This window comes from Botryllus schlosseri, chromosome 5 (genome assembly GCF_051294905.1).
Source record: "Botryllus schlosseri isolate E-star chromosome 5, Bs_hap1, whole genome shotgun sequence".
Lineage (NCBI taxonomy): Eukaryota > Metazoa > Chordata > Ascidiacea > Stolidobranchia > Styelidae > Botryllus > Botryllus schlosseri.
The window spans coordinates 16011116-16025405 of NC_137240.1; the positions used below are offsets into that span (position 1 = coordinate 16011116).

The 14290-nt window shown below is 40.6% G+C and overlaps 2 protein-coding genes across 2 annotated transcripts in view; both read left to right on the forward strand.

The window, feature by feature from the left end:
• Positions 1 to 344: 344 nt before the first annotated feature.
• On the forward strand, positions 345 to 3531 carry LOC145439230 (putative inhibitor of apoptosis). The gene is made up of 6 exons (XM_080316731.1): positions 345 to 466; positions 543 to 675; positions 1240 to 1367; positions 1428 to 1788; positions 2354 to 2599; positions 2664 to 3531. The coding sequence occupies exons 1-6, from the start codon at positions 367 to 369 to the stop codon at positions 3061 to 3063; spliced, it is 1368 nt and encodes a 455-aa protein (XP_080172857.1). The 5' UTR covers positions 345 to 366; the 3' UTR covers positions 3064 to 3531.
• Positions 3532 to 7166: 3635 nt separating this feature from the next.
• The window catches only part of LOC145439218 (uncharacterized), a 31264-nt gene continuing 24140 nt past the window's right edge, over positions 7167 to 14290 (forward strand). The window contains exons 1-3 of the mRNA XM_080316716.1: positions 7167 to 7642; positions 9502 to 9623; positions 10241 to 10289. Of these exons, the coding sequence (XP_080172842.1) occupies positions 7343 to 7642; positions 9502 to 9623; positions 10241 to 10289 (471 nt within the window). The 5' untranslated portion in view covers positions 7167 to 7342. The remainder of the gene's footprint in view (positions 7643 to 9501; positions 9624 to 10240; positions 10290 to 14290) is intronic.

Genomic DNA, 14290 nt, shown 5'->3' on the forward strand with positions numbered 1-14290 from the left:
TCGATTTTTCCCAGCCCCAAATGTCACATTCTAACATCCGTGATCGAGATCAATCTGAGTAGTGTTGCAGTCGGTTATTATAGGCCGAGGTGGATGTCAGATTGACAGACACCGTACTTCCGGGTCGTTTCGTTTCGTTATCCTGCTATCCGTTCATTACATCACATCTCGTCATGTGTACATTGTACGCCGCGTTCTTTGAGCGGAAGACAACAATAAAAACCACTGATTGTTACGCAACCACGCAACCAATTGACACACAATGGCGCAATTCGAAGATAGGCTTACAGTACTTAAATGTAGGTCATCAATCGCATTTCAAATTATAACGTTTGAGCGCGTATGCGACATACGTAGTATGCCGCTATGCAATCCATGTCCCGGTGTAATAATATTGTAGTAGATGGGTTAATCTACAACGGGGGCCGGGATCCTCCCGGGCAAATCAGCGTTTATATTCCACCAGGCTAGTCCTATACTTGTTAAAAAAAAGTGTTGAAATTCCTGATTGAACTAAGTTGACGAACTGAACTTGTTTTCAGGCGATGTACGTAGCGAACAATATCGATTGGCAACGTACAAAGAATATCCAACTGATTCTCCAATACAGAGGCACGAATTAGCAGCAGCGGGGTTTTACTACGTCGGATACATAGACAGAGTGAAATGCTTCAGGTGAGAGCATCACTCTAGAAATAGCCTATATACCAGGGTCCGAAAAGAGATATTTAATTATTGTGATTCAACAGTAAAGCCTTCTCGGGTGTAATGCCTATGCTATTTTGTTAGTTCTATTTAGTTAGCGAATTTTTTTAAAGTTATAGAAGCAGCACTATGCTGTATCAGAAGAAAATTATCAAATTTTTTTTAAACGTTAGGGTTAGGCTTTAGCGAATGTTATTCAACATGTGTCTATTTTAAAGCATCATCTATCTTCTACCATTATTCAATTTTGCTTTAATATTCGATAATATAGCGTGTTTCAGATTGTCCCATGCGACATCAAAAGAATCTATAGTAGGCCTCACTACCTGCTCTCAAATAATTGTGACTGCGCTTGTGTACTACAAGAAATATGGGTCAACTTACCGTATTGAACATTGATGACTTAGTTGCAGCAAAAATGTACACCCGTCCCATTAACCGCTTACCGTATTTGATAGTTTTTGGCGTTTATTTCACTAGTGTGGTTTACGAATCAGGATTTATAATATGGTTCATCATCTCCTTTTCATTTAGCTGCGGATTAGCTATCGAGAATTGGACGGTTGGTGATGGACCACAAGACAAAAAATGGCACAAAACAGATTGCGCTTTCGCAAACATGGCGGACACGCAAAACATACCGATGAAAGCATCGGGGGTTGGTAAGTCGCTGGGTTACCAGACTACCTATGTATATAATACCACTTTACGATACATTTTAGGCTTTTTCAAAAGATTTCTCACTGAATACGCGAATTCTCCAATTATCGCACCGAACTCTGCGCAAGGAAATGTACCGCAAACCCATCCCCCTTCTGGTCTGACAGTCAACCCAACATGCAAAAATCCAGTGAATCCAACCATGAGATCACTGGCAGCACGAATTCAATCGTTTAGCGACACCACTAACGGGGCTCGCTGGCCCGCCGAGCGCCTACGTGCGTCTCCCAGCGAATTGGCTGCGGCTGGCTTATTTTTTATCGGGGAGCGCGACCGTGTGAAATGTTGGTATTGTAACGGTGGTCTACAAAACTGGGACTTTGATGACGATCCGTGGGTCGAGCATGCAAAGTGGTTTCCAAGGTGAGAGAAGTTGGAACAAAGGCATGGTCAGAGCAGTAGCATTGCTACTCGAGTACATGTAGAAGTATAGTGGCATAAATATATTTCCAAGAGAGACCGTAACTATACTTTTAGTAGAAGTGGAAAATAAATCGTTTGAAAAATAATCAATTAAGTACCTTTAAAAAGTAGATTTGACCAAAGGTGTCGCATACTTGTAACAGTAAATCGAAAATGCAAGATGCATCTTGGCGACAAAGCAAAATGGGTGATGATGATGATGTCACTGTAAATAGAACAATTTTCGAAAATTCATTCTGCTACTACCATACTGGGCTATTTCGGCAAGCTGACGTGATAATTTCACAAAAGCTATAGAAAAATACAAACCGATTTCGACACACTTTTTACTTTTCCAAATTCAAAGCGTAAGAATTGGTAATTTTGCATCAAAAGATGGTAAGCAGACGTGGAAGTATAGTGTAATAAAATACCCATTTGAGTAGGCATAAGTGCTGTGAAACTGACCAATTCTGCTTTTGAACTATTACACATGGCGCAAATAACTCCCGAATCTAATTGGCAGCTGTGAATTCGTTCGAAGTGTCAAAGGACTTGGATTCATACAGCAAGTATCAGCGCAATACCCGCCAACACAACAGCCAACTCAGCCTCGGCCAAGGTCACATTCCAGAAATTCCCCAGTCGAATTCCCGAGTATCCGCGCACGTGAACCTATGAATATACAGCAAGCCATGTCACGCTCAAGCTACGTAACGAAAGCAAAAGAGATGGGAATAACCGATGAGATTATCACACGAGTATTTCAACGGTATAAGTATACAGCTCATTGGTTATGATGAGTGTTTCCTAATTATGCGAGAATCATATCACAGAAAATATCGAGAGAACGATGGCTTTTTCCGAAGCGAACAAGAATTTTTCGAAACTATATTCTCAGTTATGAATGCACCGGAGGAATCCCCGGGCATGAGAACGTCTGGAGAAAGAAATGTGGATCGTAACAGTGAACCCGCATCGTCGCGAACAACCCCGGTACAAACATACCTTCGTCGATCGTCGGAGACCCCGGAAAACCGGGAAGGGGATTTGGTTTCGCAATATCATTCCCTGACTGAATCACGACTGTGCAAGTGCTGCAAGGAATGTGCCAGCGACGTGGTTATCATACCGTGTGGCCATCTTTGCGTTTGCGACAGTTGTGCGCAACACATTGTAAAATGCCCAGCGTGCGGCACGAAAATATCCGAAACAATCAAGACATTCAGAGCTTAAAATTTAAACCTGAAAGCATAGGCATTCTGCATACGCTGCATGTGTAAATTACTGCTATGCTCTCTTGCCATTTAGTGACATATAATAGTGACAAGTAGTGACATTGCTCAGCAAATACAACACATTTCGAACGAATAATTATAAGTACATGATGTGTAAAAAAGTGTTCAGCCATATTTTTATGATTCTTGACAAGTTGGTCTAACTAACACTTTTTCATTGCCAATGTATTTTAGTACGATTGTGATGTTTCCTTGTAGTTCCGGAAAATATGTTTTGTATAGTCCCATTTGCAATTATTTTTAATTTCTTTCTGTAATATATATTTATATTGGTCATGAATATATAATATATTTCGATTCTTTATTTCAAACTTTAGCATAAGAATTCGTTTAACATTATGTCAAATATTTTTGATGCTATCCTATTTACTGTGCGGTCACGGTCATGCTTAGAAATGTGTAAAAATGATGCAAAGGTGTTAACTAATAACCACTACGATCCCTTTATCATAAAAAATCTTCTATAGCTATTTCATCATTCCATACATGATTTGTTGCCTTGTACATGTAGGCGTACATGGAGCCATGAACCGCCATATTGCGTTTTCATCGCCGTTACCGGTAATCAGTCGAAACGAAACGATACATACGTGCCACTATATACCGATAGGACTTTAGGTATTTATCCTAACGCAGAAAACGGTAATCACTATGGTTAGTAGCGAAGTACTTGTACTTTTTCGGAGTCGCCTACGCTAGTTTCACCTATTACTCGACCTATATACTCATCAATTTTTTATGTTAAATTATTTTTAACCTATACTTACATTGGATTTTGTAAAGTAGAAAGTAGTTTTCTTATATTTTTGCATCACTTTCGCGAGTGAAATTGTCAAAAATGGACAAAATAGCCCGTGTATCACGATAACTGAATAATGAATATATTTTCGATACTATTAGCATCTATTTGTAGTTTCAGTAATGGTTTTGCATTAGTCGAAAAAATGTATCTTGCAATTTCGAAAGCGCCCGCTTTCGTATAACTACTAAAGGTATGCACTACCCCTCGACCTATTAACAGGTCCATGGAATTTACTGTCAGTGGCGGAATTTGATATACTCACCGGCATACAGTTGCTATGAATTGTAGACCTGGTGTAAAAGGCCATAGTAGCCGATTACCATATTCCAATACCACCATCAACAAACAACCCCTCGACCTGTTGCATTTTTGTAAACTGCACTTACTTGAGTACCTTTCCTACATTTATTTCTACTTCCACTCATGTCTGTAAATAGAAATTTACGCTATTCGTTCTACTTCAACTTGAGTACCAACGCTATTTACTTTGACCGTCTCCGAATCCTGCAATCTGTATAGGCCTCGCCGTTATCGCTTTATCGTAATTTCCCATGTGATATAATATCGTGAAAATTAAATACTCTGTCTTGATATCGTTTGTTGCATTTTTTCACCTTCGGGCTTCAGATATCTTCAGGTGGTCTCTAAAGAATACAAATTCTTGTGAATCTGTTCGGGCATAGACTTTATTTAACGCAGTATTTCTCAAACTTTTCCCCACCGCGTACCACTAATTTGTTTTTTACCACACGGCGTACCACTGACTTGTTTCTCACTATACACAGCGTTCCACCTGAATTACTTATGTTATACTTGAATGTATCGATTGAATAGTATATTCATATTGAAATGAACCCGAATTTTTTCGGCTGTATCGGTGTTTATTGGTTATTCCTGTTAGCACTATACCGCAACACCAGTGGATATCAAGAAAGCAATATTTATTGAAATAATTGCAACTGTTTCTGATGGAGAAGCTCGCCAATCTGACATTGTACTGCCAGCTGGGGTTGTGTTTAAAACAAAAATCAATTTAAAACAAACTTGTTTAAAATAAGGCCCTTTTTTAGAACATGTTTTTATTTTATTTTTTTTAAGTCATGACGTCACGCATATTCTATTGTGACGTCACATGGGATTGGTGTTCACAATTGAAAATATAGGGTAAATATATAGCTCCTTTGACAAAATAGGCTTCAAATCCCTGTAATATAGGCTACCGACCAAAAATATATTTAAACAGGACTACATCGTTATGCAGCATTTTTACGGTGGGGTCATCATCATCAGAACATTCATTCCGTACCAATGATCTATATCAGGGGCCGTCAACACGGCCCGCGAGCCGGATACGGCACGCCACGGGATTTTGAGCGGCCCGCAGAGAGTATCTACCCTGAAAGTATTGACTAATTGTATGCGTCACAGTCTGTATCCAAGTTTGCCAACCTGAGAAAGATGGTCATTAAACTACTTGTTCTGTTCAGGACTACAAACATTTGTGAGCAAACATTTTCGACCACGAGCAAGACAATGCTGCGTTGCAATATAACTGATGTTCGCGTGTATTCAGCACCTTAACTGCCGCACCCCAAACCCCCCAATTGGGGGCGGGGCGAGCTCGAAGGGGGCCCGAAATTATTTCGTGAATTAGCATAAATCATCGCGAATTCAAGTAGCCATGTATCTTTAATATTGGGCATTGGGCCATTACCGCGCCACGACCCACCAAGACATACAATCAAGTTTTAGGCCATATAACATAGGCTTACCATACGTCCTCTTTTAAGAGGATTTGTCCTCTTTTTTGACTTTTTTGAAAGTGTCCTCGGAGGACGCCCTTTTGTCCTCTTTTTTGAGATTTTGTCTTCTTTTTTGAAAATATAGGTCAGATTTAGAGGAAATTGCGAGTGATATGCCGCAAATTAGGGCAGAAGTGAAGCTCCGGCGGGTATTTCGGAGGGAAAAGCGGTGATATCAGCTCTGAGCGAAAAGAATACCTTTTTTTTTTTTTTTTTTAGTCATCCACCTGGCAATGTGGCGTGAAAAACGTTGATTTTGAGCTCAGAGCGGAAGTGATGACCTTTTTTTTTTAGTCAACCGATCATGAAGTGGGAAAAATTTCTGAAAAAGTGTCCTCTTTTTTCATTTCCGAAATATGGTAAGCCTAATATAACATGCGACTCCAAGAAGTGTGCCAGAACGATTGACAGCGAGAAAACCTTGGCCGAAAGGGTCTATGCCCTTATGCTGACCAAAGACTTCGTTATATATACAAAATACATATAGGTTTAATTGTCCATAGGCGCCTAAATGACTGGCGCTGAATGTTCCTGTCTTTGCAATCTGAACCTCACAAGACAAATACCATCCCGCTGGAAAAAAATTTATGCCAGTGAAGAAATACCAATTTGAAATCGTATGCGACTCGAAATATAACTAATGATTGCGATATTCCTTTGTTCAAGTAGAAACTATTCACCCATTTCATTGTTATAGTTAGGAGATTCCATTACAGGATCACCTCGTCCCTCGGCAGCTCCCAACCCATCCACCACAGAAAACCAACGAAACAACCCTGGCTCGATGATGTTAACTAGTATTTGCAAAATGTTCACCGGAAGCTGCCCGAAATTAGAAATCTGATAAAAGTGATGGATGGAACCGGGAATACATGTAATTTCACTCATAAGCATTTTAAATGTTCACCCATCCGTCTTCTTTTGGAAAGAATATGGCTTTAGTTTAGCTAATGAACGTCAGAGAATTTTTACCATCTGATGGTGCCATCGAGTCACTATTTATTCATGTATCTTGTTTTATTGTTTACTAAGCGGAGAGTAGCCGCTCGGACTGTATTATGATGATAGGCTGTCATCACTTAGTAGTGCATGCTGCAACTGTAGTATATGGGGCAAGGGCTATGTACGGCCTTTTTAGTTCAAGTGTAGGTCATTATGCAAAGTGCCTAATCGAGGTAGGGGTTTGAGCGTGACAAGAATCGCATGTTTTCGCAATTAACAGTACCATGACTACGATATCACTTATATCTTTCCGCATTGCATTATACCTTAGTGATTGTTCAGTGTTCATTGGCTAAACGCACTAGTGATAATGAAGCCATCATAAATGTGGAAGGATGTTTATAGATATATTTGAGGTCAGTATGGCTCCAAGCATTGATTTTGTGTCAGGAGCTTCTCTATATTATGCAATCATTCACTATGATACTTTTGCAGTTTTTATGCACTGGAGACAGTATTGTAGTGATATTATTTATAATTTGTCGATCATTCCTATTGTATTGCATAAGGTTTATGCATCATCAAAATCAAAATGGATTGTATCAGCACTGGAGCACAGTCAAATTTGCCCTTTTGATGGATAACGCCCGATAAGTTTCACCAAAATCACAATGCAAAACAATAGACAGCCTCCCACGAAAAGGTATTCGTCCTACAACCCATCTGAAGAAATTCTGTTGGAAGATCAAGTCAGTTCCAGCGACACTAAAGCTTGTCACAAAGAAAATGGTATCGGCCCAAAACTGCGAACACAGTCCGTTGCATCGGATTCTGTCGACCGAACCACACGCCGAAAAAGTTTGAACACTTTGCATTTTGACGCGCTGCAGAGTGCTGTGTCAAAGCTCTCACGCATCGATGATTTTGACTTGGAGGAGCTAGGATATGGATTTTTCTCGGACGTATTCAAGGTATGATACAATGGTTGCCTATTTGCGTAGGTGTCAAACCCATAGTTCTATTTCATATGAGCTACTGCTGCAGGCAGCTACTTGCAAAGAGAAAGCTCCTACTTGACAAAGAAACCTCCAGCTACTGCAAAGCGTTCGTTGCTTAGAGGATAATGTCCTGCCTTAGCTAACACTACATTTCCAGTGTATCAATTCCCTTCAGCATGTCTAGCCTAATTGTCATGCTGTCTTGAATTAGGCTGATATATTTTACATATTTTGTAGACGTGTAGTCTATCAGTTCGTATCTCAGATGCTACACTACCTATGTGACAAGGGTCAAGCTATCAAGTATCAACAATCCAAAGCAGTTTTGAAGATGATCCCCATATCATTATGTCACTCCACAGCCCCTTGCAAGATGCAACCTGTGTTATTATATTTGTCACTGCCATTGTGAAATGGAAAACACAGTAGACCTGCTAAAAATTTACTGGGTGGCAAGTTGGTTACACAGCCATAACAAGTCAAAAAGAGCATTGCTAGCCAGCTTGGTTCTTGACTTCAAATAATGCTCCCTGAAGTTTGCAAAGATTTGTTTTGTTTTGATTTGATACATAATATTTGATTAATCACACTAGGTTGCTGTCATGGTTAATTAATTCCTCTGTGCCAATGTCTGGTTTAGCAAGCAAGTTGGCTAATTAGGACTCTAGTATCTATTGCGTGTTTGCCTCCCCAATAAACCGAAATGAAAAATTGTAATTTTCTTAAATTCTAAAAGTTGATTTGATGGTGTAACTGCAATAGCTACAAAGCTGTTATCAAAAATGTCATTGTCGGTTCAGAGTCCGCCAAACACTGAACTGAAAGCTTTCTAGTTCAGTCATATAAATGCTCATATTAAATGATCATTGATCAAGCATTCCCAACTTGAAACTTAAGACCCGTTTGGATTATGGATAGCCCATTGCGTAGCTGCCAATGGCCTGAACGGCTTGCATCAGCCACTACGAGAGCCACATTCGTACTGTTGAACCTATAAGTGGTACACAACCGAGGCTAGATTCCAATTTAATCAAGGCCATTACAAATCTTTGATAGATGACACAGTTCAACAGGCTCTCTTGCTACACTTGATATGGATACTCAGTTGTTCTAATAATAGATTCCTGGTACCAATATTTGAGGACAATGAAATTCTCATGTTGACCTACTTGTAGCTGTTCGATTTTCCATGTTAAATATAATGATACTCATACTTGAGTCGGTGATGCAAATTCTAATGTATCAACCATAGTCAAAAACGTGCCATTATCAGTCATGGTCTCAGGGATGATATTGCATTACTAGATATGTTTTCGTATCGTAATTCATGATAAAATATCTCGTGATTCGACCCCGTGTTTTGTCAAATTAGCCAAATATATTCCTAAACCACCAGGGCTTGACTGGCATGAGGTCAATATCGTGCTTATGATTACGCATTCGTAACTCTTAGCTCATTATTCACGCTTTTGCGTATCATATGTTTTCGAATTTAAGCACTATCAACTTAATCTGAGTCACCAGTAACCGCTCACTGCAATGCTGTTTCTTAATTGGTTGTTTGGTAAATAAGGCCAAGTAATCCGAGTGTTCGAAACATCGCTGTTATTCCACTGTAATCGCGGAACATAATAATACGCCTGTCGCGGTTTCAAATTATTTTGCAAGTACGCTTCCGTGGGTATCATAATGTACTACAGGAATATTCCTTTGTCCTTGTTGACTTCAAGCCGCGTTTACCCCTAGTGTGCACGATAATGATTTATTGTGGCATTTCGTAATCCGTGAATACGAATCAGGCAGCCGCTCAAGCATTCCAACCTTCTACCCAGGTCACTCATAAACAGTCCGGAAAAGTGATGGTCCTCAAGAGAAACAAGAACACTAACACGAAGCTGAACATACTCAGAGAAGTGCAGCTGATGAACAGGCTGGCGCATCCTAACATTCTGAAGTAAGTTCGGCGTAATTGGCTTAAATTCGCGCATGCTCAGATTGTGGTCGTATCCGAAACTGTCGGACAGCGCGGAATAGTAAGTGCGATCCGAAATGACGTTCGCAACCCGGAATTTTTGTCTATTCGCGCTGCGTACCCCGAAAAACAAACGACCCGTGTACGTTTCGCAAATTGAGTAGCATCTGAGAATAGAGATAACAGCTCGTGCCATAATATACAGTTATTTACGAAAGCTACTTGTTGCCCGCACGCAGTTTTGTAGTTTTCAAAACTGAAATTATTCCTCCGACCTGACACATTTTTGTTTTGATTTGAGTCATTTTGCGCTCGCAGCGTCGCGCCGTGAGTCAAACAGGAAGAAATACTCGCGAAATATATTTTCGCGCATTTAAAAAATATATATTTCCGCGTATGATTTGATCTAATAGAGGTCGAACTCGTGTTTGCCGCCGTTTACAGACGGTCGACCTTATCATAATTGGGGGCCCCGTATCGGCCGTATGTATTGATATTTAGTTATGTTGTGAAAACGCTGTCTGAATCAGTTGACCCGCTAACCCCCTGCTGTGATATACCGCACATGACAAGTGCTATCGCTTTGGTTATGTTTACAGGTTCATGGGCGTGTGCGTTCACGAAGGTCAGCTCCACGCGCTTACGGAGGTGAGCGTTTCGATTTCGTTGTGAAATTCGCGGCCGTTTATTTGGCGAGACATTGGAAGTTGTGTGGCAACCTTAATGTTCCGGCAACTAAGGTCGTTTTGTACCAGACTAATATTCTTGAAATTTATATTATGATTCTCAAACTACCTACTTATAGTACGGGCTACTTCCGTTCTAGGTTTCCGTAAGGCACCGCTTATGCGTATCATATGCTGATGAGAAGCCTAAATATCTGGAGTATATATTATCTTTAATGAGCTAATATATTCGTTATGGTCGCACATAAGGTATATATTTGAACTTGACCCAACATCCATACTCTTATGGCGTCATAATGAATGAGTGATACTCGAATATTCGATTCGATTCGACTCGAAGCCAAATATTCGATTACGAAGCGAATCACTGAGACACTAGATTTTGCCCACCCTTGAAAATACCCGTGTAACACGACAGGTAGTTCGTGTCGCTTCCTCGTGAAAGCTTATTGTTGGTCATGGTTTGAGTCAGTACTGGGCACTACAGCGTGCAATGTCAGGCCTTCGGATGCATGACTGATCAGTAAAAAAATGCACCGGGGAACTAAACTGTGAACAATATGGCACGCGAGCATCACGTAACATCTGACCAATAGCTGTCCGGCTGTTGCGCGGCGATATATCTTGCCTTGAAGTATGAATGTGATGAATTTCCATACATGACAGTGCAAAGCTTGCGCGATCATGCCTGAGCAAACTTGTGTGGTATTTGATTTAGTTCGCGGACGACCTTTTGTCATTGGCGGTTTTGCTGGAAACGAATTGTTTTCTATTGCTTGTAACGAGCGCTCGTTATGCGCTTGATCGTGTCGGCCTCGCAATGGACTCGCTTTTCGTATGGCTTCCTTTGAATCTGATTGGAATTCTGAGTTTGATGTGTGGTCTTTTCTTATCCAGTAATACCCGTACGTCGGCCGTTTGTTTTGATAATAGTGAATTTTGCTCGTGAAAAAAGTCCTGTTCACGGCACGTTTCATGTTCTTTTTTCACCGGGCTTCGTATGTGTGGACTACTTGCTTTATGGATTTTTTATGGGTAGTATTTTTGTAGTGATTTTAAAGAGAAATGAAGCAATGCATCGATAATAATCAATCGTAAAATATTGGTGTCGGTTTGCCGATGCTGGAGAGGCGAGCAGATCTCTTGCGGCCAAATCGGAATCATGTTCCGAAATTGAGAATCGGATAGAACTGAACTCACACTTCCGAATCAAGCTTATAAATGTTTCCGACTTATCCGAATCTGGTTTTGTTAAACCGAATTCATGGTGATATCCCCTGCGCGGGATGTGAAGAAGTTCGCGCCCGTAATTGGCCATAATTATGAACATGCACTGTATAAATCGTACACGTAATTAATGCAGTGTAATGACCAGTGTCAATCAGACGCATTTGAAGTTCAACGCAGAGATGGCGTTGCTGTGACTGTGAGGTTGCGTAACGACATTCTGAAATCTAATTTCCACCATTATTGGCGATTGGTTGAAGTCGACTCGACGTATTTGGCGTCAAGTCGAGTACTCCAGTGTAGCCATAACAGTACGAATTATTTGGAAAACAAAATATGCACCATCGGCACAGGCAGCACCGCATTAATAATAATAGTATTTTGTGTTACTGGACTCCTTGAATGCTTCAGGCGGACTAGCTCTTTACAGGAATGTCGTTTCCACGAACATTCTTAGCCCTTTTCTGCAAGTTTATGTATTACGACTGCGACCAATTGATGTTTCAATGTTCCCACGACTGGTCTAAGTATTGAAACGATAATTTTCGACGATAAAATAGTTCGTCGTGGCGAGGGCCGTAAAACCTTGCTATACGAATAATTCGCTCCTCACTAAGCGACCCGAAGCGTTGCAATTGATGCTCGATTCGGACTCGATTACTCGAATGATTGCGCTTAACGTGAATAACCGACGACAGCAAGGTCAGTAACCGAAGTGGTCTCGGGCAGTTGTGTGCGATTGCGGTTTGTAGCAACCGGATACCAGAGCTGAACAAACATGATTTACATGGGTTGCACAACCCGCCGCGCTCGATAAGCTGTCCCAATAGCAGTCATAATAGGCGGTCGCGGTAATTACCCCAGTTCAGGGAGAGTTGGACTACTGGAAAATTTTCCCCTTTTCCGAATTAGATTAGAATTAAAATTATAGTTACATAGTATTTTTACCAATAAGAATATAATTAGAATTATAGCTACGCGGTTTTTCCTAATTAGACTAGCATTTGAATTACTGGCTTCGCGAAAACAGGGAAATTCAAATAAATTGCAAATCATAAACAAGTATACATCAATAATGAAGTTCAGTTGATATCAATCCAGAGGTCATTCTCGTGAGGATGAGAATGACAAATGTTGGTACCCCAAGCTTGGCTAGTTTCGCACCATGCAGTTTTCCTGTAGCATTTACAGGTAAATTAGATTAGAATTAAAAATAGAGAGCATAGGTACATTTCAAAAATTAGATTAAAATGAAATTTATCAGCTGTAATTAATCTAACTAAACAACTATAAGTAGCTGATGTCCAAGTCTGTGTCTGGGCGGCTGTTATTAGCGCTTGAGATGATGTGCGCGTTACATACGTAAACGATTGCGTGACATTCATTTTTATCAGCTGGCGAGCTTTACGGTAATCCGGAGAGTTATTCAACCCCTGTGTTTCATAATAGCCATGACTGGCTTGCATTCGATTTCAATCCAGACCAAGAAGTCCATGAAAATCGAGAAGTCCATCGAAATGTATTTGTCGTTCAACGCAATGATAGATCATTTTCGGGCAGTATTGTCCCGATTTTAATTGCAGCGTTGTCGCATATCTCTCTCTATTCACTTCACGGCCGAGGCATTAGCTTCTTAATCTCATGGAGTGTCGTCACATCGCGCTACAGCTACGCGCTGGAAGCCCTTGAGATGTTACGGAATGTGAGATATATCACCGAGGGTTGGTTTCAAAAAGTATAGGCTGAACAGTGATCATACTGAACACAAAGACTGGGCATAAATTCAAATAATGACTTGTCTCTAGCGTCGTGCCGCGCATCGAATTGGCGGACCAGTATTTAGCCGAAGTAGGGGCTCTTGAATTCAAAATCAACGATGCCGGTGATGCTGGCGGGTGAATGTGAATAATTTATTTGCGGCTTCTGTCTTTTTGTGCCGCGTACATGCATGATTTATTGTGTATGCCTGTCGGTAATTAAACTGACTCATTAAGAATAGTGTAATTCGGCTGTCGCACGGCTCTGCATGGTTTTGCATAGCGAATTTGCAATTTCAGCGTACGTTGTATAAGGTTTGCCTCGGCGACTTCAGAAGGTATTATCGTAATAATTCATCTGAAAACGTGGCCTATATGTTGTGAACATATTATGTCTTCAATTACGAACCAACTGTCTGCTGCTAGTCCACAGCTAAAATGATTAGTATCATTAATTGGCCAATAGTATCCATTAGCTTTTGACCTTCGTAATATTGTACATCAGGCCAATAGCCCCCATTGAGTTGCAACCAACGGGGTGAGAGGGTTGGGAGTATTGAATTTTTAGGGACTATGAACTTATTTTCCCTATTCCATTCTATTAGTAGGGCTGTTGGTAGGTAATTGCAGAATTTGTGAAACACTGTGGCTCTGTGGCTGTACTGTAACATTTTTTGTTAATAATTCGGTTTAAAGGTAGAAGCGACTCTTCCTTAAATATACAGAAGCTTCGAGACCTCGATTATTTGAAACACATCATCCAAATCGTGTAGGACGAGGCAATGCATGACCGTGGCCGCGTAAACGATGTTTTCGTACATTGATCAACCCGCAGCGTTGTCACGAAGCTATGATTAACAGTGCGAAAATGTCAAACTTGTTCAGTGTAACTGGCGTAATTTTATTGGTGATCGTATGAAAGATAATAATTGGTGGAACCTTGCAATTCATACCTGCTCGACTCGGCATCGAATAAGCC

Excerpts from the sequence above, each read along its gene's own strand:
- LOC145439230 (XM_080316731.1), top strand. The coding sequence starts at position 367 with ATGCAATCCATGTCCCGGTGTAATAATATTGTAGTAGATGGGTTAATC. Across the intron at positions 676-1,239 it reads GACAGAGTGAAATGCTTCAG|CTGCGGATTAGCTATCGAGA; the intron begins GTGAGAGCATCA and ends CTTTTCATTTAG. Across the intron at positions 2,600-2,663 it reads ATCACACGAGTATTTCAACG|AAAATATCGAGAGAACGATG; the intron begins GTATAAGTATAC and ends ATCATATCACAG.